This window comes from Pygocentrus nattereri, chromosome 9, assembly GCF_015220715.1.
Source record: "Pygocentrus nattereri isolate fPygNat1 chromosome 9, fPygNat1.pri, whole genome shotgun sequence".
Classification (NCBI taxonomy): Eukaryota; Metazoa; Chordata; class Actinopteri; order Characiformes; family Serrasalmidae; genus Pygocentrus; species Pygocentrus nattereri.
Genome location: NC_051219.1, coordinates 38,891,978 through 38,916,636, shown reverse-complemented (window position 1 = coordinate 38,916,636; position 24,659 = coordinate 38,891,978). Strand labels below are relative to the sequence as shown.

The window sequence follows — 24,659 nt, the reverse complement described above, 5'->3', positions numbered from 1 at the left end:
TCCTTCTTCCTCACTGCCTAATATTCTCTAAAAGGCTGCAGCTGAACTTACTCAACCCCCTCATCTTATTCTGCTTCAGGAGTACACAGGCACACAGGTTTGCTTTTATACCATGTGAGAATGTTCAGACATATATGTATCACGTACAGAGGTAGAACTGCACCACTTTATCTTCTCTGATATCAATATTAAAACTGTAACCTTGAGGGGCCAAAGCTGATACCGACTATTTATTTCCTTCTTTAAAAAACTACTATGCTTTAAATTAAGCTATATTTAAGTAAAGCGCTCCACCTAAAATTTTAAAGCAGGCTATCAAATGCTACTAAACCACAGGAAGAAATACACAGATAACATCACATTACACTGTGAATGGGAGCTTTTCAGAAAAGATTTGATGTAGAATTTGATCAGATTCAGTCTTTTTTCCTGCTCTAATATCCAGTCCATATGTGCGCTCTCTATATACACATAAATGAACAGTCTAACCTTAAACATAACCCTACCCTTATCCTCAGTAACCTAAAACAATGACACTTTTTTTTTTACAAAGACTAAGTATAAAGCAATTGTAGACAATAGGGATGCATGACTATGGTCCAATCCCATTTCACCCCTCTGCCCTACCACTTAGCCCTTAACCCTCCAGTTTGCGGATTCACGCCTAGAGGTAGGATTTTGGTTGAGAAAGAGGGGTAGAGCGAAGTGTTTCTCAGAGGCACTATGAGAAAAACCAAGATGGCTGAGCAAGTGACTAAAGAAACCCACAAATGTGAGAATTTTCTCCATTAAAAATGTACGATAACCACTGTACTATCTTAGTTTAATGCCGTTTCAATGCAGTATGGTCAATTACTTCATAACAAGCATAAAAACTGTTAGTAGTATTCTGATGTCTCAGTAGCTAGCTAGCTAAATTTCCCGTTCCACCTTATACGGGAGGTGGAACGGAAAGATTCAAACAAGAAGCTGGTGAATATCTGACTTCAGCTTCATATCACCAAAGAATTAGCGGTGGACGATTATAAATAATTGTCGTATTCCTCCTCTTTGAAGGCATATGATGTCCTAAATGTAAATAAAGCCCAGCAGTGAGGCTGCAGAGATTTAACCTCCTGTGCTATCACTGCAGACAGGCCGGGTCGCCTACAGAGCAGCGCTAGTAGCCTGTTAAGTAATGTTCCTTTCTATTTGAGGGTCCTATTTCATGGTGGATGATTTCAACCACTACCCCTTGTAACGCAGTTCCAATGGGCAAGATGACACTCAAAAACAAGTAGGGGTAAAAATAAGAAATGCGATTGGGCCCATGTCTGAATCTTTTCCATATTGCCAAATAAATGCTTTGAAATAAATTATTGGCATCAGATAGATGTTTAGATTTGTGGTGATATCTCAATCCAATATTGGATGATGTATTTATTGTACTTCTGAGGAACAGAATGTTTACACAACACTAGATGAAAATTGTGTTAAAAATGTCTGCATTTTATAATCTTACTAAACTTCTATGCCTCAGTAATTCCATTCCAGGTAGCCTCCAGTTTCTACAAATGTATGTACCAGTAATGACAGACATATACAAGAAGATATTGGAATTGGACCATAATTCCCAAGTGGGTGGTAGACACTGTAAGTTAATCCTGTTTTCTTCTGGTTTTGCTGGTAATTTCTGTGCTGAAAATGTACTGAAAACAAATGCACACACACTGTAACACACAGTCCTCAGTACTGTTCCCTGGTCTGCCAGGACTTTATGACGTAATACAGTTCCCCCGCTCCTGGGCTGCCAAGAGATCAGCCTGAGAGTCTTTATTCTGACACTGGAATTCCTCTCTCTCTCTCGCTCCTGTTCAACTTCAATCCACAGGGAGTGCTACTCCTCCTCCTCAAAACCGAAACAGTAATGACAGAACCAAGACGTCACAGGTATCATGACACAGAGGAGAACGCGCGCACACACACCCGCCCATACGCTCAGATCGGGAGCGATGCGTGGAAAAGTAAACAAATTCATGGTTTCAGTGGAGAAAGAGAGAGGCTGTTATGTCACAGAACTCTGCTGGAAGAGGAAACACCTCTACATCTACGCCCATTTTAATCAGGCCACACTGAAAACAAAGTCACAGACCTGTACAGAGCCAAAAATCTGATAAAGAAGAAACAAAAATATATTACAGTACTTCCAATGAGAAAGTCTAAGATTTTAGGTTAAGAAGATGGTATTGGGCTGAAACACTGTACAGACACTGGAGCCTGTAAGATCTATAGGCACTACTTCTAATAACTGAAATCACCTGAAAAATAGCCTTTGGCTCCATAACTATGCCAGGAAATCATTACAGTCTGTAATAAGTGGAATGTTGCATCTGTTTTTGCTGTATATGGATCATTTATACAGGGATACGTGCTGTTTGGGTGGAACACACGCTTTGAATGGGATCAAACAGAAAATAGCAGCTCTTCTCACATTAGTCTTTTATTTAAATATCATTAGGCCAGATATGTTGGTGTCATTTAACAAAAACAATGGTTACAAAAATATTATAATATATAATGAAAGTATCTCTTTAAAGCTACTGCCCTTTCACTAACAGTGGAAAACTATTTTCTGAAAAAATGTATTTCTTGATTTTGATGATCTTTATTGATTAGTTAGGTCCTCAGATCCAAGAGTCTTATCTTTGAGTTCTGTAGCAATGATGCTTTTCAGAAAACTATTACACCAGTTTCATCAATAATATTTTTGACGGTTAGAAGGTTGTGTTGCTCTCAAAGCAAGAAGAAGTTCTTCTTTGACTGTTCGGACTGCATTTTGTACTTGTAAATACCTACGTCAAAGGCTTCAGAGGCAGGCAATAACAGTGAAGCCTGCTTACAGCTAACCAGCCTCAAACCTTTACACTGCCATAAACTACTTTTTCATGTTTTAAGAGGGCTTTTAAAAGGAAACTTTTAAAAGCAAACTTTTAAAAGGATGATACATTTGTTTAATTGGATCGATCAATGCAGATTTTGTAATAACTGAAACAGTACATTTAAATTTTTTATGCAATGAAACACGATAAATTAAAAGATGAATGGATGCTGCAAAAGACAATGGCTGAACAGAAATGAAGATAGCCTAACCGCAATCAGCATAGTGCTTCAGCATTTTACTGGATCAGCAGCGGAGCAGGAGGATAGCAGTGAGGGATGGCGAGAAGAGGAGGAGGAGGAGGAGAAGAGCTCATTTCCTGAACTCATTCAGGAATTAATTGGAAAACAGAGAGGAGGACTGCAGATCGGAGAGGAAGATAAACGGCCTCCGTCTGAAAGCTACGACGCTGCACTTCCCTGTGGCTAGAGATGCAAAAACAAACAGCCGAGTATCATCCACACCCTGATGTTGTATCACTTTGAATTCTGTTTCTCTGTTGTCTTTAGCAAAGTAAATAGCATTGCATTACCCCTTTAGACCTGATTCTGGTTAGTTTGAGTAAAACAATCCGAAAGTACTATAGAGATTATGAATTACTGGGCACTGATTGCCATCTAATCTAAATATGTCAAACAAACATTTTTATGTAGTTAACAGTCTGAAAACTGTTTTCAGCCCAGCTTTTGGGTGAACTACTCAGTGCAATGTTACATCCAGCATCAGAGTGAAAGACAGTGTTCTCAGCAAAGCCAAGTCAGATAACAGTACTTAAAAACTGTCAATTTAAAGCACATAGTAGTCATAAGTGGGTCAAAAGTAAGTATGAGTCACTGAGAAACCAAGGAACAAAATGTCTTATCAGGGAAAGTAGGCCTTACAGACTTAAAAGGAAGAGCTGAAAGGAGAATAGAGGAGGTCTGAAGATTTAAGTTAAGAGGCCGTAATTCATTTATTTAATTCCCAGTCATTAAAGGAGCCTTTAAATACAAGTCACTCGTTTTCAGGAGATACTTCTGAGGTGATTAGATTTAAGATATAGGATATACCATTTGCATAAAAAAGAGGAATGTTGAAAGAAAATAAACCTAAAAAAGGGAAAGTAAAACAAGATAAAAAGACAATGATACTCCTAACAACTGTTCAAGACATTAAGAGTTCCTTTGACTGGAACTAAGGGGCCGAGCCCAACTCCTGAAAAAACAACCCCACACCATAATCCCCCCTCCACCAAACTTTACACTTGGCACAGTGCAGTCAGCCAAGTACCGTTCTCCTGGCAACCGCCAAACCCAGACTCAGATTGTGAATTATCATGAACACATCTCCACTGCTCTAGAGTCCAGTGGCACCGCTTTACACCACTGCATTCGACACTTTGCATTGCGCTTGGTGATGTAAGGCTTGGATGCACCTGCTTGGCCATGGATGCTAATTCCATGAAGCTCTCTACGCTGTTCTTGAGCTAATCTGAAGGCCACAAGAAGTTTGGAGGTCTATAGTGATTGACTCTGCAGAAAGTTGGTGACCTCTGAGCACTACAGAATACACTGAGCTCCTGAGAGCGACCCATTCTTTCACAAATGTTTGTAGAAGCAGTCTGCAAGCTTAGGTGCTTGGTTTTATACACCTGTGGCCATGGAAGTGATTGAAACAACCTGAATTCAATTATTTGGATGGGTGAGTGAATACTTGGAGTGGAGATATAGTGTATATACAAACACAGACACACACACTAGCAGCGGGCCATAGAGAAGGAGAACAGAGTGAAGGACACAGCACCTCCACACTTTAGTTCCCGCAGGTTCACCCCAACACCACATGTGTAATATAAATGTGTGGGGGGTGAACAGTGTGAAGGCCATGAAAATATGTTATGTTATTTGTTCTTCAGAAAATGAGCCAAAGAATATGGGTTTGAAATAATAATTGCATCATTTTTTCTTTTGGTACACATTGAACACCACATGAGAGAGAGAGAGAGAGAGAGAGAGAGAGAGAGAGAGAGAGAGAGAGAGAGAGAGAAGGGAGAAAATCAAGCTCTACTCTTTCTTCCGATCTGAAAAAAATTCTGGTGCGTCCAACCATCCTTCGCTGTGAGTAGACAACTCAACACTACTGGTCTGAAAGGATGTGCAGCTGCCAAGAAACCTTTACTGAGAAAAGAAACTAGAAAAAAAGTAGAAAATCTACAAACCAAACAAAGAAGCTGCTGGTGTTCTCAGAGTAATAGACTGACCAAAGTCCAGACCTCAACATCACTGAATGTGTTTAGGATTATTTATTAGGTTCGTGAGAAACAGAAAGTGCAACCCGCTTCCAAAACTGAGCTGTGTAGGTGTGGAAAAGTCTCCCTTAAAGAATGGAAGCTATAATAAAGTCAAAGGGCAACTGCACTAAAAACTATTAAATGCATTATTATATTTACTTGTTAAGGCTTCTGTGGCATTTTCTGTTAAAAAATATATACTGTTTTGCATTTGTTTCTGACTCAATAAATGAATAACTTGTACTTAATTGGAAATTAAATTTTAAAAAACCTGAAAAGAAATATCATGTCAATATTTTAATACACTGGTACAAACAATATATCACCCGGCACTAATGCAAACTGTTAGGAATTAACATACTCCTATTTAAGAGAGAATTTCTAAGCCATAAAACTCCTATTACACTCTAAAACACTAGAATTCCACCAGCTATAGTAGAAATATGTTGATCTTGACCCAAATTGGAACAAGTCGTTCATGCGACATCAGTCCTACATTCCAGGTAATGCTGGAATCAAAATGTGGATGTAAAAATAGCATATGAGTCACTGAGAAACCAAGGGACAAAATGTCTAATCAGGTAATGTTGGCCTATAGACGCACTGAGGTAAGCACCACACCTTAGCTAAACAAAAAGATCCACGACTAGGAAGCATTGTGACTTCTCAGCATGCGTGTGCCTGGTATGTAACAGGCACACGTGAGCATGTTTTAATGGTATTTAACAGGCTGTGCCTTGCTGCTCCCATCACTGCTGAAGAATCCCTTGTCGTTAAGCGCAAAGGGCTCGGGCCTCTTCACTGCTGCCATGGCAACAGGTAAACAAGTGTGAGACTGGTGGCATTGCAGCCATCCAGACATTGTGTAAGAGAGCGTGTGTGGGTGAGTGTGTGGAGGGCAGTGGGGGGTGGCACACATGGACAATACACACTAAACCTCCGAGTGGTCTGACGTAAGAATATCATTAAGGCAATACAACATACCAGCATAAAAGATTCAGCAAACTGACTTCAATCCAGGCCACTTCCACATGCAAAACAGTTTCTGCTCAGTGAAGACTAGACTCAAACAGACAGACAGACAAAAGGCACAGGCAGGCTGAAAATGAAGAATGTCTCTAAGCCATTAACCAAATCTGCGACCCCACAACTCACAACAACACGCTACACACTAACACTGAATTACTATATTACAGCAAATATTAGTGAGTCTTAAACTGATTCATTCAGCTATGACAAACTGAACACGAGAAGGGGCTATTACACATTTACAGACTGTTACTGATTCAACATGAACTACGTACTGAAATATGAAACAGGTGAATGAGTGTAAAAAATCAGTCACTCCTGATTCACTCAGAATGTAAGAGTCAGAGCACTGGGCGTTTTGTCCTGCTTAATTATACAGCACTCATATCTCATTACTGTGAGTTCACATTAGTGTGAAAAAGAACTACTCATACATTTGTGGGACACAATTTTTTGAGAAAGATAACATTCTTTAGGGCTATATATTTACATATATAAAGAGATATATATCCCTCTCTCTAAATCACTGCTGTCAGAACAAAATCGTGTATCTCCAAAGTGGTAACTTTACAGGAGAAAGCAAAAACATACTTTAAAAAAGTCAATGGAACCAGACTTTTTCCAAGCCATTGTGGGCAGTTTCTGTTTGTCTATTCATCATGAAATTTACACACAGTGTAAAGGGCAACAGGCATCTTCAGATTATTTCAGAAACAGAAAAATGACAAAAAAGTTTTTGTTACGCCAGCAGCGCTACAGTGAGAGGGAGAAAGATTGTGTGGAGCTTGAAAATTGAAAAAAGAGCTGAAACTTTAATCATGAATTATCCCAAGCTGTCTTAACTTTGGGAACTTTAAGGGTGCACAATGTATGATTTTTCTTTTTTGGTTAAACTTAAAAGAGCTAGCATTACTGATTAACTTTTTTAATCAGATTTATCAGCGTTGCAACCAATAGTACACAACATTCTACTGCATGTTGCATGAAATCACATGAAAATACAGAGCATGGCTTTGACCTAACAAGGCAGAGCTGGTGGACTGGCGGCACATTAAGTGTTCAAGCCTCAAACCAAAAAAAATATACATGTGCTGCTGGTCTTGGTGAAGAAAAGGCCTGGAGCTTATTTTGAAAAAAGAAAAAGAAAAAGAAAAAAAAATTCACATTTAAATCGCAATCTTGATACTCGTCAGAAGAATCGTTCCATCCTAATGACTTTAGAGCCAAATTCCTGTTTTGAGAGGACACAAGCGTTTTAAATGATCACATGTGATCGAACTCCAGAGTAGACCTGGCTATCAAAATGATTATTAATTAATTACTACTAATTATTCATGAACTACTTGAATACTATCCAAATAAAAAAATTACCACTCAATACCAATTCTTAATACGTATGTAGAATCCACAAGCCACTGCACATGCTAGACCAGAGGACACTAATAGGGGCACCACAGTCCAAGTCCGGACCCAGACGTTCTCCTATGCGGACCTGGACCTATAACCGATAAACTATAGAGAATTATTTCATTTTGACGGGGTTTTACTATTTTAATCATCGTAGCTTTTCTAGCCTTTAAAAATTACTGAACTGTACTTTATTTGATTTGACAATTCAGTTGTTGACTGTATACGATATTGATATACCTACTAGGCTACCTCAGTGAACAGTATATGGCACTGAATCATGATGCAAGTTAGACATTATGATGTTCCGGACCTTTGCTCGAGGAAATTCTCACTAACTGGACCTTACTGAATTTTGTCTTTTTGAATGACATTCTCCCATTACCTATACATCACGTCAATGACATTCTAGCTCGGTCATCCTGGAGGAGCTCAGAGTAGAGCCACTACTCCTCCTCATTGAGAGGAGCTAGCTGAGGTTTTTTCGGGCATCTGATCCGGATGCCCCCTAGACGCGTCCCGGTGGGGGTGTACCAGGCACGGCCTACCGGTACAAGACCCCGGGGTCGTCCTAGGACCCGCTGGAGGGATTACATCTCCAAGTTGGCCTGGGAGTGGCTTGGGGACCCCAGGAATGAGCTGAAGGAAGTTGCGGGGGTCAGGGTCGTCTGGGATTCTCTGCTCTCTCAACTGCTATCGCGACCCTATCTGGACTGAGCGGTTAACAATGGTGGTGATGATGATGATGAATGACATTCTGATTGCATGTTAACAATGTTGTGATCGTGAGGTGATGACAGCAGATTACTTATTACTAGTTTAAGCCACACCTATTTTCTGTTTAGAACTGAAATACGTTATCAAAAAAACTAGCGTTCAAGGACTGGTATCAAAGTCTCTGCATTGATATTGAAAATCTTTGAACAATACACAGCCTGACTCCAGAGTGATCCAAGATGCACATCAACACTTCAGCATTTGTTCTGTTTAAAAAGTTGGCAAAACCTTTTTCTTTCAATAAAAAAAGCACATCTGTCATTCTATTTCTGTAGTACTAAGGCTTCGATTTCTGTGAAAAGCAGAGACAGATGCACTGATCGCTGTTCGTTGTCAAAACTGTACCAGCTCACTTAATGGATGATTTATAGCCTCATCAGGTACAAAAAAAACAAATCTAAATGAAAACTACAGGCCAGTTAAGAACTTATCACAAACATATTAGGCCTCCTCGTATGAGACTGAAATAGCTTTGTTGCCACTCTGACGATTACAGTCTAGTCAGTGAAAGAATTCCGTTTGCAACACTGCTGTGCTGTAACTAAATTTGTTTATGACGACACTCACTTCAGCCCTAATGAAGCGCTTGTGTAATGCCTTTGCCTGTCTAAGAGTGTAAGTCACACATGATATGTAGGGTAAACAGTTAGAAAGCCCGCTTATTAAGGAAAAAAGGAAAACACATGACAGCTTTAGCTCAAAGATGCTCAAAAGTAGACCATGATCACAGCAGGAGACCCTACTGTCTTCATCTGCCAGTGGTTAATAAATGCTAACTTGACTCAATAAAGCAATAGTTCATTTTTTTGCAATCTGATGCTTATCGGAGGTGCATAAGCCAAGCTTCTGTTACTTGTTTACTACATTAGCCTCCAGTGCAAAACTAAAGACACCAAACATGTCAACTGTCATTCTACGTAATACTACTGACAAATCACTCCATGTTCTTAAAAGACAATCAATTCTTTTCAATTCAGTTCAGTGACTGTACTCTGTACTGCAATAAAAGCATCATTTCCAGTAAACCATTCAGGAAAGTGTTGAGCGGTAGTTTTACAAAGATTTTATGGTAGACAAATGATTAAAGGGGAATTCCACTGATTTGAATGTTATTCAAATGTTAAGACGTAAATAAAGTCATTCAGAGTGGTTGTTCTAGAGAAACTTTAGAGTCAGAATTGTTCACAGTGGTGGTGATAGGAACCAGATGTCAGAAGACACCGACACCTCTAAAAGCTAACTTACCAAAATACTATATGTTGTTTTATGATAGTATAATAAAGTTGAAATATAAAACCCAATTCCAGCAGATAGAAAGGCAAAAATTGTACCCAGAAAAAACAGACATTACTATTTTACCATCAGCATTACACATAAAAAGTCAGAAGACATACACGTCGTTGCACTGCTTGTTTCGAATAGTAAATAAAATAACTATATTTTTGTTGTAAACATGGTGACCCTTGATTCCTATCACCACCACCCTAAAGAAAATCATAAGGTTATTTATGACGGACCATTTTCACATGATCCTGTTTAGTGCCCAAATTATGCCTAAATACAAAATATCTGAGGCATTCCCCTTTAATATTAACTTAACATAATAAAAAAGATACAAACAAGTCCAGCTTATTAACAAAACGGAAATGGACAGATAATTTGACCTATTTCCGCTGGGATGACAGGTTACGGTTATTTGATTAATTATAATTTCGCCAGATTAAAACCTTTAGCTGAAGTCGAAAAAGAATTGTGAGGGATGAAAAGGCAGCATGGTAAAAGGGAAAAAATGGCAAAGTGCGAGGTAACATGAAAACAAGGAGATGAGAAAGAGGCAGAGAGAGGCAGAGAGAGATTTAACCAGCTTGGTGTCAAAGCGCTCTGGGAGTGATCTGTCCTACTGACAGAACTGAACCCAAAAAGAAACAGGTAGCAAATGAAGGGCAACATTCACCTTGGCTGAACCAGGGAACACTGAAGCAGTCATTTAAATCAGCCAGCTTTTGTGCTGGAAATAAAGAGTAGCTTCCCTTTAAGAAGAAGAACCCGAGGGCCTTGTGTGTGGAGAGGACAGCAACTCAAGCACAGGCTGGTCCTGTCCTGACTTGTGGAAATCTATCAAATAGTTGCCACTTGGGGAGAAGTGTCAAAATATGTTTTCACTAACACATACATGGAGACTTTGCACAAACTAGAAGTCCTAGACAGACTCCCACAGCCAAAAACCCCAACAGGACATCCCCCACTCTTAATGCGGGCGGGTATTGGTGTGTGCACGTCCCCCACTGCAGCCAGCGACAGGGCACAGCAGGATGCTTGCGTTGAGCGTGTAATTGAAACACAGGCCCATGCAGTGTTACACAGTGACCCCTCTAATCTCCTCCTGACAAAGTGGCTTAGCATCTATAGGTCAGATGGCACACAGACGCAGCTTAGACTGGGTCGCCCCATTAACAGAGGTGCTCCACCGGGGCTACACCAGAAACAAAACACGTCCAAAAACATCCCCACAGAGCATGTAACATTGTCCAAAAGAGGTAATGTCACAGCTGAGCCTTAAAACAACAAAACCTAGCCACATATAATGTATAAACACATTTATGGATGCCAGAAATAATTGCAAACACTACCAAATTATTTAATAAAATCACTCCAAGTATCTCTGCTTTAAATGTTGCTTATTGTGCTAATTTAGGTACATTCTTTATTAGTCTGCAATTAATTGTTATCTGGCAAGCCTACAATCAAGGATGCAACCCAACAAAATATCAGTAATAAAACAGATAGTTTGAGTTTTGAAATCTGACTGACTGAGCCACACTCAAATACATCATAAAAATGTTTATATAGAATAATTTTGAGTGCGACTGTGTTAATGCACAGAGATATATTAAGAATGAGTTGCTTGTATTAACCACAGAACATAGTACTGATAGCATGTAAACACACCCTACATAAAAATCTGTTTTGGTTAAACCACGAGGCTGACAGTAATAACATACTTACATAATGATTATATGATATGATTAAATACTAAAACGCTAGCAAAATTACTGAAATATATTGATGGGCTACTCAAAGTTCTGTATTATGATGTTGTAAAGGTATATTTACCATGCATTACTAGCATTTACCATGCATTACTAGCTGTTGATTACTCAAAATAATAATATACTAATAATTTTGTGAATCCAATAATATTGGTCAAACTATTTACATCCTATTTCAGTCTTTCAGTAGGATTATGCTTTTAAAAAACAGCTCAGGCCTGAATATCAAAATCTTGCACTAAAGACTTTAAGCCAAACACTGCAGCCTGCACCTACAAGAAGTCCAAGTAACTCTAATGCATGCCAAAGATTTCAACATTCTGCTGGAGATGTAACAAGAAATGGAGAGAAAGACTTTAAAACAGGATCTACTAATATGAGAGGTGTGCTGTTGTTAGGTTACACAGTCAAACAAAGCTGGCGCTAATGGAGTTTCCTGTATAACTGCTGACATGGTGACAGTCCAATCTGATAACACCAGTAAACACAAACACCACTTTGACTATAGACTACTCGTTTCCCCAAGCCTTCATAGTTGGTAGTTATCCCCACCAGGTACAATTATGATAACACATTTCATTTCATGTATCCTGTGGCTTTACGAAAACAAAGTTATCCAAAGCAACTGTGGGTTTTTTCAGAACTCATCTTTCCATGCACATGAGTTCTTTCATGGCATGGTTGGAAAAGGTTTACAGAGTGTTGGCAACAAAGCCAACTGCAGCACACAGATCACACTGGACAGACCGTATGTGTGTGTGTGTGTGTGTGTGTGTGTGTATATAATATATATATATATATATATATTTATGTTACACATACACACACACACACACACACACATACATACATACACACACACCACACATTATGTCAAATAAACAAAGGTGATGCAAAGTGAAGCTGTCATTTACAAACTGCCTCATTTCTATTTGTGACACAATAACACAACTGCATCCAGAAAGCCTAGCATTTTAAACTGGACATCAAACGCCTTTAAACAGGAACCATAAAATGCAATTTCTGCCTGTTCTCACGAACCTTCAATTAAACTATGCATTTTTCTTTAACAGCATTGATGCAATATATTTCTTTCATATATATTTTTCATTGTGACAATTATATATGATTTTTTGATAGTAAAAAAGCTGCAGTTGTGCCGTCCGGTTTATCTTGATGGAGAGAAGTGAATTGTTTTCACAGCGGGGGGGTTCTCCTCCAACACTTTTTACCCCTCATTGCTTGCTAACAGCTACACGGATGAGTCACAACATTTCACACAAAGAGAGCCAATAGTGTCCAACAGTTTATAGTAATTAACAAAGTGATTACCACCGACGGAAAGTTGAAAGGCTAATGTTAGGTGCCCACTCTGAACAGTTTTAATAACTCATTATGTTGAACGGGGTTTTTGTTAATGTACTGTAAAGCTTGTCCAATCTAGCAACAAGTGCTTTAAAACAGACATTTCTGGGTGGAATATAGATTGAGTTCATAGACAAACAACTGCATTATGGAGTTAAAAGAGCCCAGCATAACTGAAATCAGTGAAGTGTCACAACTCAGCTTTACCCACATGCTCGCAGGAAACCCTACACAACCCCCTCACCTTTCCTCTGCAGAAAGAGGCGGAGCAGCGGTGCTGCTGTTGAAATAGCTTTGTGGTAGTTATCATCATTGTTGATTGGCAGCAGGTCTCCATGGATATCAGCATAGCCCACCAGCAGGTCTACATTGGGGATTCGGTGAACATGCTGCAGCAGCCCGTAGAACTCGTCAAAGCGACCCGGCTTGGAGCGGTCCAGAGAGAAGCGCCTGAATTCTGCTCCAAACTGGCAACACAGAGCACATGCGTACATCAGTGCACATTACAGACACAGATGCACATCCACAACTTAAGAGTGCACAGGCAAGTTAGGAAGGTTGATGCTGACGATGTATGTTCATAAATTATAGGTGATGGAGTACATCACGCATGTCCTTTAAAGTCCCTGGATCACCAACGTTCTCCCAAAGAGCTAGACAACAGGCAGAATCAGTAAACACATAGTAAACAAAGTCTACCTTATGTACTTTAGTCCATTAAATCTCTTGCATATGATGCAATCATCTGATTTAAGGCGATTCAGATGCTTTTCTTGAACTAGCCTATGCTGAATACACTCAGAACGGGAGCAAAAAAAGACAGAGCTAAAGATAGACTACAGGCCTTGAACGGTTCAAAGAAACCTTACATCAACCTTAAAATAGGGCTGAGGGATGCTTACAAAGAAACCTCAAAGACATCTTTGAATAAAAAAATGTAGATATCTAACAGAAACCAAACACAGCACCAAAAAGGTTCTATGAGTTGTCACGACAGCAGAAGGCTTTTCGATGCTGTGTGAGGGTGAGAGCTCGAAACCATACAAAAGAACTAATCACTAACAGGGAAATGTAGATTAGAAATAAGTTCGAACAATAGCTGTTGTTCCAAACTAATCGTCTTCACCGTGGGACTTGGAGAGCTCAAATGAATCATTGACTGAAATAAAGGTCTGAGATAAGGCTTCACAACAGAATGACAAAGTCAGACTGCAAACGAACAGGGATTCATTACTGGTTTCAACCCTGTTATTTTCCTCTGCGATAAATCTTAGTCATAATGAACAAGAAGTGAACAAGAAAGGCAGCTGTACGTCCTTTCGGGTGTTTTATTAAGTGTACAAAGTCATCCTGTGAAACTGAGGCTGTAGTTAGGCCATGTCTTCTGCACTCCTGCGTCCATTCAGCTCTGAGGGAGTAAACACAGTACACACAGCCCACAGGTGAGCTCAGACCGCAGGGCGACGGGGCAACAGCCGATTAAACGACATTTACTTTCTCTGAAGATAAAATAGCCCCAGGTGTATGATGGAAAGGCAAGTCATCCCTGTACATAGCAGAGAAACAGGACAAGGCAGTCACACGAGGCTGAATCTGGTTTCTCGTTCGAATTTTCCGGTCCACCTTAAATGTCGCCGAGGACTTTTTAAGGTGGACCGGAAAATTCGAACGAGAAACTGGCGAATAAGCTTCGGCTTCGTCTCAGATACCTCGCGTTTTACACGCTGTCGGGATTCACAACAAGTCGTCGTAAAAACACACAAATATAAACTTGATCAACTTGTTGTGTTTTTAACTCTCTCGGTTTCCCACAACAGCTCTGACCCGACGAGGTCCGACTGCTAGCCGCGCTAGAAGAGTCCTAGGCGCAGCGGAGTGGCGGCCGGACGGTGTGAAAACAGTTTTCCTAGTTTTCCTGAAGGTAACCCGGACAGACAGGCACGCGCTGTGTGAGAAAGGGGGCTAAACGCGGCTGCTCTCCGCCGAGGAAGCACGAAGACTAACGCTAATCCGCCCGCCGCTGTCGGTAAGAAGTAAAGTAGCTTTGCTGCTGCGCACCTTGCTCTTCACCTCCACGGCGCTCAGACTCCGGCTGCTCGGCACTCGGTGGTTTTTGTTCATCTTTCGCTAACTGCGCCCCGCCACAGCCACACACTTGCCCTCCTCCTCCCGGGGCTGCTGCACTCATCCGCCTCGAACTCGCCCTCTCCGTCGCTCTTCTTCTCTCACTCCAGGTAAAACGGGTGCAACGCGAGCGTCCGGCGACTCCTCCGTGTGCTCTTACTCTCCGAGTCGTATAGCGGCGGCGACGGCTGTCAGCAGAATATGTAGTAAAACTCTGCCGCCCCCCGTCCTGCCCTGCCTCGCCTCGCCTCGCCTCACACGCTCTGCCACATAGCCGCCGCTCTACTGTACTGCCTGTGACGCTGCGCGCACCCAGGAAACAGCTCGAGCCTCGTCCCCGCGAAGCGCGCCCCCGCTGGCGACTTCACTTGTTCAGTCTCTCTCTCTCTCTCTCTCTCTCTCTCTCTCTCTCTCTCTCTCTCTCTCTCTCTCTCTCTCTCTCTCACGCGCGCGCGCGCGCGTTATTCATAGTTATTCATTAACAAGAACCTTAAACCGAATAAGAACCTTTATGTAACGTGTCATATTCATTCACGCTGCTGTTCATGTGACATAGAGGCTCTTCAGCCTAACAGAAAAGCGATGTAACACATTTAACCAGTTTACCTGGCAAAATGCGTCAAAATAATCCACCGAGCTAACAAAAGCGAGCCCGTTGTTGTAGTAAATGTCTAATAAACCACCAGTTTTGGTTTATTACACTTCGAATTCCTGAACATTCACTCTGAGAGAAAACCTGCTCGCACGCACCCTTAACACGCATCTAAAGTACCGGTTAGGAGAACCTTGCTGAAGCACATGCTGTTTAATGGCACTGCGAAGGGAAAGCTTCTGTTCGTGTCTTTTATTTGTGCTTGTTTAATTATTTACACCTCCGTTCAGCAGTTTTGAATCACCTTTCACAAGTTTGAAAATGACTGTTTATAATATTGTACATCAAGCCAAGTCAGGCGTTAATGTCTTTTCAGCTGTGCACAGTGAAACGAAACAACTTTCCTCCGGGACCAACACAGGAACACGAGTGCGAGACAGTACAATAAACACAGTGCAGACACTAAATAAATAAAATAATAAACAAATAAATACATACGAAAGACATATTAAATACAACACAGAATACACTGTACACACACACACACACACACACACACACACACACACACACACATATATATATATATATATATATATATATATATATATATATATATATATATATACACAAACACCCGTTTTGCATGCATGCATGTATAAAACGATCCATGTGATGCAAATATTCCACAATGATTGAGAGCTTACAGTAAGTATTATATAATAATATAATATCCAATAATTTAAATAGTAAACTACTATAATATACTACATCACTGTAGTATGGAAAAGGTCTGGTTCCATTGACTTACATTAAAAGTAAAGTTTTTTCCTTCTTTTGTAAAGTCACCATTTTGGAGATATGAGGTTTTATTCTGACAAGAGTGATATAATACTCAATTTTACTCAACAAGTAAAATTTTTTATAAAATATTTTTCCCCCAAAATGTACTTTAGCTTCCCCGCGACCCTTGCGGCTTGGAAAATGGATGGATGGATGGATGTACTTCAGCTTAGCTTTAATGATTGGTTTCTAATAATAACAATAGTTATACAACAAGCAGTTTCAAACTTTCGATCGTTAGTGTGACTACATTTCATTATGTTCTATCAGTCTTAGTGACGGGCTGCGCTTTGAACTGTAAAAATCACTCCAGCATGTAACCTAAAAGTCAAAAGAACATTTTGCTTTTCCAACCAACGCTGTAAATACCAGTTCTACTGACTATACTGGCCATTTTGTACAAGCGCGCCATCGTGTGGCAAAACTTCGCGGCGAAGGCGCGGTAGCGGGCTCTTTCCCCAGACCTGTAGGGGGAGCAGGAGAGCCGCGTGAGTGGAAGTGCTCCGTCTCCGCCTGAACACCGCGAGGGAAGAGAGACTCAGCAACAACATGACGAGTCGGCTTACAAGACGCTCGCTGCAGCGGTTCCTCACCCGTCAGTAGGTAATGGAAAACATTCCTCTCTAATCCCTCACCCTCAGAAACGCGGCTTCGCTGTGGCGACGCGCTTTTAGCGCTGAAACCGTGAATGAATATCTGAAGGTAAACATACTGCCTGGACATCCTGGGATTCAGCCGGATATCTGGGCGTGCAGGACGGTTCAGTGAATCTAAACAGGTCAACATTCACGTCCAGACGAGTTCCTTTGGGTTTATTACTGTGATAGTCTCCTAAAAAGACAAGCAGCTTCAGTTGATTCAAAACGCAGCTGCCAGAGTCTTTCTAGGAGTAAGGGAGTGAACACATCGCCCCTATTCTTGGCTTATGGCTACCAGTCTGTTACAGAATAGAGTTTATCGTACTATTAGAATTTTTTTAGAACCATTTTTTTTGCCAGCTGTGGAATTACACCTCCACATTTACCCCATCCGTGCAGTGAAACACCCACCTACATGCACACTAGTGAAAACACACACTAGGGGGCAGTGAGCCCATTTGCCTGGAGCGGTGGGCAGCCCTATCCACAGCGCCCGGGGAGCAGTTGGGGGTTAGGTGCTTTGCTTAGGGACACATAGGGGATCGAACCGGCGACCTTCCGGTCACAGGGCTGGTTCCCTAACCTCCAGCTCACGACTGCCCACTATTAATGATCTATAAGTCCCTTAATGGTATAGGACCAGCGAATGTATCTTATATGCCGCAGCGGAACAGAGCTCAGATCATTAGGAACTGGTCAGCAGTCAGTCCTGCCGAGCCTGAGCGCTGAACGGGGGTGAGGGGTTCACGGAGGTCCAGGCAATTGTATTCTGCTTGCTAGTAAACAAACGTGGCGCAATGACGTAAACACTGCCTAGTACTCTCGTTATGCTGTCCAATATGCGCAAGAGAGATAAAAGGTTCAGGCAAACCGCACGGAGTGGAGACCGGGCGCTGAATTAACAAATGTACTCTCACTTGCACATTTTAATATGTGGTAATTTTTAAGTCGCTGTGTAAACATTGTGAACATCACGGTTCTTGGTTCGAATAAAGTTGTGAGAAATGTGAGCGTTTGTTGTCTGTGTTCATGACGATAACCAGCGTTGCGCATATCTTGCGCACTGTTGAATAACTTCAGTTTCTTCCTGTTGTTTACCATCGCTGGACACGGGGTTTTGCCGTTACCAGGGAAACAGCGTTTAGCGGCTCAGCTGCTCTTAATGGAAGCAGTCGACGGAGAGCAGAAGCAGCCCCAACACTGGACACTCAAATCTGGACTCAAAACGTTGCTGTTAGAGCAGCTTTCAGAGCTTTTAGTTCAGTTTAAAGCACTGCTGGTTCTGCTGCGCTTCTGTCCTTACTATTTTTTTTATTTGATTTATTTCTTAAATCTGTTCTTAATCATATTTAATCATGTCTTAATGTCTTTCTTATGTCTTTTATTTTAATTTGAATTATCTTTTTTTTTTTTTAACTTCTTTCATTTGTAAAGCACTTTGAATGACTGCAGTGCATAAAAGGTGCTTTTCACAATTGCAACAGTGACTGTTGCTGCGTGCTGCGTCCTGCGTCCAAACCCACATACTAACACACTAAATAGTGTGTTAAAACTTATACGCCACCATTAGGAGTCCATTTATTAGTTTAGGATGTTTCGTATCGGAGCAGCAGTAGTAGTAGCAGCCAGTGGCTTCCTGTATTCTTAAAGAGGCACTATGACAAAAAAATAATAATAATCATGACTACATACATCTCTTGTTATTGTCTCCTCACTAGCTGGCTACCGCAGACAACGTTACTGCTGGCAAGATAAATATAAAGACTGTATTCATCTGCCTCTACATCAGTACATTTCATCAACCTGGAGGGATTCCCAGTGGTTGTATGACACATTCACTTGATTAATTCTAGGTATTGTAATGAGAGAACATACACTGTATTTCCAAAAGTATTCGGAATTCACTCGTCTGCTTTCACACACATGTGAACTTGAGTGAGATCCCATTCTTAATCCATAGGGTTTAATATGATGTCGGCCCACCCTTGCCAGCTATAACAGCTTCATCTCTTCTGGAAAGGCCTTCCTCAAGGGTTAGGAGTGTATTTATGGGAATTTTTGGACCATTCTTGCAGAAGCGCATTTGTGAGGTCAGACACTGATGTTGGATGAGAAGGCCTGGCTCGTAGTCTCCGCTCTAATTTATCCCAAAGGTGTTCTGTCAGGTTGAGGTCAGGACTCTGTGCAGGCCAGTCAAGTTCTTCCACACCAAACTTGCTCATCCGTGTCTTTATGGACCTTGCTTTGTGCACTGGTGCTCAGTCATGTTGGAGTAGGAAGGGGCCGTCCCCAAACTGTTCCCACAAAGTTGGGAGCATGAAATTGTCCAAAATCTCAGCATTAAAAAAAGCATTAAGAGTTCCTTTCACTGGAACTAAGAGGCCGAGCCCAACTACTGAAAAAACAACCCCACACCATAATTCCCCCCTCCATCAAACTTGGCACAATGCAGCCAGACAAGTACCGTTCTCCTGGTAGCCACCAAACCCAGACTCGTCCATCGGTTTGCCAGAGAAGCGTGACTCGTCACTCCAGAGAACACGTCTCCACTGCTCTACAGTCCAGTGGCGGCACTTTACACCACTGCATTCGACCCATTCCATGAAGCTCTACGCTGTTCTTGAGCTAATCTGAAGGCCACGTGAAATTTGGAGGTCTGTATCGATTGACTCTGCAGAAAGTTGGCGACCTCTGTGCACTATGCGCCTCAGCATCCGCTGACCCCGCACTGTCATTTTACACGGCTGACCACTTCGTGGCTGAGTTGCTGTCGTTCCCAATCGCTTCCACTCTGTAGAAAATCTAAAATTCTGTTAAGCCGATGAAGATGAGGCACACAGTGCTGCGCTACAGAATACTACATAACATGACAAATCACAGGCTGTAGGCTGAGATGCACTGCGAGTGCATGAATGTCCATACCTGTCCAATTTTTGATTTGTCCATATGTTCTCTAAGCATGCCTAAAAATACGAGCCATACAGCCAAAAAGTGAGTTTTTTTCACTTTAATTCATATTAAATTCAGCATTAGGAATGATCACATAGGAATGCTGATTTTTAACAAAACAATAGAGAATCCCAATTTGATTGTGAATAAAAGTATGCACATGTAATTAAAAAAAAATCCTGAGCCATTTTTCCGAAATGTGTGATGAACCTGTTGCTCTTTTGTTCTTTTTCATCCAGTTGTATCAAGTTGTCTATGGCCACGGAAGCAGGCAAAGAAAGTGAATTCACCCCTGAAGCACCATGGATATCAGTAAACCCTGCTGGTCTGTGGGAGGTGCAAAGGAGATGGGCAGAAGAGAGAAAAAAGGGAGACGACACTCCTCTAATGGGCTCGGTATGCAAAATCAGAGTAAGCCTCAAGAATCACACAGAGCAGAACACCCAAACCCAGAACCTGAACGAGCCTGAGCCAGCAGTCAGTGATGATTCTGACATACCGGTCACTCAGCATCCCCGCTCTCAAGATTCATTGCTGCAGGTTCCTCTGGACAGATGGATCCTGCTGCGCATGGGAGAAGGGCAGTGTGACCTTGTGGAGAGCTGCCTGGAGGGAATGAGGGCTGGAGAGAGCTGTGAGGTAAGGGCAAATACAACATGTAAGGACTAATGAACGAACAGTCAACATGTAGCAGACAAGAATCATTATACAGCTTGTCTCTACCTCACCTGTGAGATTATTGCCTACCTTTTTACTCTCTCCGTGTTGTATGTGCATGGGAGTATTAATTGCCTGTTCAGTTGATTGCCATTTTCTTGATGTCACTTAAAGTGAATCAAAGCAAGCTTCTCATATGTTTCCACACTTGCAAATTGCTTGTTGAGAATTTTTATTAATGTTTGAGTATCGTGTGCGCATGCAAGCAGGAGAAAAGGCTGGAGGGATAGGCAGGTGGTTTTCTTGGTACTTACAGAATGCTTTGTAATGACCATCTAAATATCAGAATGAGAATTTTAACTTGTTTTCTTCACTGCTAAAAAAAGGCTTTAGTGTGATGCATGCATACCTCTAACACAGCGAAGAATGAAAGACTTCTGTAGTCACTGTTCATTTCAGCTTTATGTTTAGAATTATAGCCTGTACATTTATCCCAGTGAGAAATATCAGAAATTAACATACTAGTGTGAGTAGTGCTATCTGTAGTTACAAATAGGGCTGGGCTGGATGAAGGTATTTATTGTTATTGGGACGAATTTAGCCAATATACATCACAATACTGTTTACTAAGCATATTGTGGATGTTGTCAGTACTTAAAGAGTGTTAACAATGCATGTTTCATGACACATAGCAATTAGTCCTGTTTAACTGGATTTGGTGCCGCATAGTATGTGAATCATAATCTTTGACTGTATTTCTTTAATTTGGCACTATTTTTCTGTTCCAGCTCATCAAACATAGAAAAGCTAAACATTAGAGATTGCATTTTGTGCATTGTGAAAATATATTCAAGTATTGTAAAGTTGTATTTTTGCCATATTGCCCACCCCAGTTACAAATGTGATGCAACGCTCATATTTAAAAATATGATTGAAAATGCTCATTCTGGTTCTGCAACTGTTCCTTTGTTTTAACTGCAGTTCACCATAAGAGCCTGTCGAGGTGACTCCAAACTAGTGTCCAGTGATGGCACCCAGTCAGAGAAAATAGAAGAAGAGGGACAGTGTTTCTCCCTGCACCTCCACTCCTTCACCCCTGGTCAAGAGTCCTGGCAGATGACTCCTGCAGAGAAATGGGCCTGGGTGCAGTCTCATAAGCAGAGGGGCAGTCAGCGGTTTGGGAAGGGGGACATATGGGGGGCAGCACAGTCCTACTGTTGTGCTGTGAAACTGATCATCACTCTAAAAGGACACACCAGAGAAAAAGAAGAGGACCAGAAAAAAGTGGACAGAGGTGAGGACCCCGATAAAGAGAGTGATTTAACAACACAAGATAGTAAAAGACAGGAAGATGGAGAGAAAGAGGCAAAAGCCATCCCAACTGAGGTGGAATATAGAACCATGAAAACTGAACTCCACTCCAATCTCTCGCTGTGCCAGCTCAAGCTAGGCCAGCTGGCAAAGGCCAGGGCCAGCAGCACCAAAGCCACTGCGCTGGACCCAACGAGCATTAAGGCCTGGTACCGCCTTGGCCAAGCCTGTCTGCAGCTGGGAGACTTCGGGGAAGCCCGTCAAGCTTTCAGCAAGGTTCTGCAGCTGCAGCCGGATTCTGCCTCAGCCCGTACTGCGTTGAAACAAGTGGACGCAAAAGCAAAAGAACTCGACAGTAAGCTTGGTCAAAGGCTAAGCAAAATGTTCAGCTAAGAATATTATGCATTTCAGAGGGATTTAATGAATATGAATATGTGTGCCTAATGAACATGAATAAAAATATCTTACTTAACTACATACATACTTAATTATGATAGCACACTGTACATGAGGAAAAATTATGAAAACTAATGCATTACAACATCCCAACTCTGTATCTGGAACACCTTTTCTTCCAAGAGTTTAGAGTTTTAATATGAAATGTAGGGCAAGTGTTGTTTTGTGCATAGCGCATATCCGCTGCTAAAATAAAGTTCTGCAGGAATGTTGGTGGATTTGTATGTATGCTGCTAGTTTATATTTATAAACACACTTCTAATAGTGTTTGTGTGTTAAACAATTAAATGTTTCAAAAAAGTGTGATTTAATTATTCACAAGTCATATGCAGTTGTTCTCATATCATAATAAGAATTAAAGCAGAGGGGATGCTCTGATCATATGGTTATGTACAGAACTGAAATGTATCATAGCACAACTGAACTGGAATATGTACTATATTATTACATATTTTAAAAAAGGTCCAGAATGACATTTAATAAATAATTGTATAAAATGATTTACAACCCTATTTCCAAAAAAGTTGCAAAATAAAAAAAAACTGCAAATCATTTAAACCCTAAATTTCATTAAAATTTCGCTCTTTCGACAGCAGAGGGCGGCAGAGGCTCGTGAATAACCTCGATTTGTACTGAGCTCTGAAAAGGTGATGAAAGGTAAATTAAAAGCTAAACAATACGGCCGTTTTATAATCCCTATAAACCTATATAACCTTCACAACAACAGAATATGTATATGTAATCATAAGGTCATGTTTCAGGACCTGAAAAGATACGGGTGCGATATCCAAAGGGGACGTCCTCCAGCAGTGGTGCCAAGTCTCTGTGGCGCAATCGGTTAGCGCGTTCGGCTGTTAACCGAAAGGTTGGTGGTTCGAGCCCACCCAGGGACGGTTCGCTTTTCGTGTTCTTCAGTTATTTTCGCTGGTGGGAAGAACCTCATGATCTTTTTAGCTGACTAACACACACTTTCAGTTCACGCATTCATTACTTCAAGGCTAGATTACTGTAATGCCCTGCTGTCTGGATGTCCCAGCAAAAGTCTTAACGAGCTTCAGTTAGCTCAGAACGCTGCAGCCAGAGTCTCACAAGAGCCAGAAAAATTGACCATATTAGCCCAGTTTTATCAACCCTGCACTGGTTACCCGTTAAATTTCGCATTGATTATAAATTTTATTATTGACTTATAAAGCTCTAAACGGACTCGCCCCTTCCTGTTAATGTTCGGGAATCAGACACAGCCTCAGTTTTTAAGTCTAGGCTAAAAACCTACTTGTATAGTGAAGCCTTTGGTGATTAGTCTTCCCTGTCAGGTCTAGACCTGCTGGAGTCTGTGCTGCTCTGTTAACACTGTAATCTGTGGTCAGTCACTCTTTACAGAACTGTCTTTTTCTTTCCTTTCTTTGCCGAGTTGAATAGCTGCGCATCCTGTGTGTCTGATGCTGTTGCCTCTTCTGCCTTGATCGGGTGCCACTGCTCACCAGCCTTCTGGACCGGCTTGACCACCACTGAGCTTCTTGCTTTACAACACTGTGCAATCCTCACCCTCAGATGCTGCTGCTGCTGCTGCATAATCATAAACTAATCAAGTTAATCACTGCTTTTCTTTTTCCCTTTGTACTATAATACTTTATACTAATAATGTTTGCTCTTTAGGGAGTTTTTCCTTGCCACTGTCGCCGCTGGCTTGCTCATGGGGGCTTGGACCTGGATTTTCTTGCTTTGCTTTACTTCGCTGAAGATTCACCACAATTGAGCACTGTTAGTATTCAAGTAGCTATCATTTAATAATTGTGTGTGTGTGTGTGTGTGTGTGTGCGTGTGTGTGTTGATTCTGGCTAAGCAATCCACCAAGCTACTGTCTTTACTCTTCTCACTGCTCTGATTCTCTAACTTGTGATTGGCTCTGTCCTCTACGGAGCCCTGCTGGTGACATCCCCTAGAAATAAAAAATAATGTGTGGCCACGCCTTATTAATGCGTGGGAACAAGACCCTAATGCGTGGCCACGACTTAGTAAGGCGTGGGAGCGAGATCATGGCTTACTAAATTGTGGCCACAAGTTGTGTTACACAACTTGCTAAGTTGTGGCCACGCATAATTTTTTTATATCTATAGGATGTCATACATGCTGTATGAGTAAAAATAATGCGTGGCCACGACTTAGCACTACTTAGAAAACCTAGTTCCCACACCTTACTAAGTCATGGCCACTACCGAATCATCTCATTTTCATGCCTTACTAAGTCGTGGCTGTAAAGTATGGACAAGGGACG

The 24,659-nt window shown here is 41.3% G+C and overlaps 2 protein-coding genes and 1 non-coding gene across 3 annotated transcripts in view; 2 read left to right on the top strand and 1 right to left on the bottom strand.

Moving 5' to 3' along the window:
* Positions 1–15,216, bottom strand: part of pard6b (par-6 partitioning defective 6 homolog beta (C. elegans)) — a 34,309-nt gene extending 19,093 nt beyond the window's left edge. Inside the window, exons 1-2 of the mRNA XM_017712751.2 lie at positions 14,873–15,216; positions 13,059–13,281 (exon numbers count right to left, since the gene is read on the bottom strand). Coding sequence (XP_017568240.1) covers positions 13,059–13,281; positions 14,873–14,935 — 286 coding nt within the window. The 5' untranslated portion in view covers positions 14,936–15,216. The remainder of the gene's footprint in view (positions 1–13,058; positions 13,282–14,872) is intronic.
* Positions 15,217–16,848: 1,632 nt separating this feature from the next.
* Positions 16,849–22,684, top strand: fkbpl (FKBP prolyl isomerase like). Its single transcript, XM_017712706.2, has 3 exons — positions 16,849–16,976; positions 20,200–20,599; positions 21,599–22,684. The coding sequence occupies exons 2-3, from the start codon at positions 20,216–20,218 to the stop codon at positions 22,319–22,321; spliced, it is 1,107 nt and encodes a 368-aa protein (XP_017568195.1). The 5' UTR covers positions 16,849–16,976; positions 20,200–20,215; the 3' UTR covers positions 22,322–22,684.
* Positions 22,685–23,203: 519 nt separating this feature from the next.
* On the top strand, positions 23,204–23,277 carry trnan-guu. The gene has a single exon. It is a non-coding gene; the product is annotated as a tRNA-Asn (tRNA).
* Positions 23,278–24,659: the final 1,382 nt, after the last annotated feature.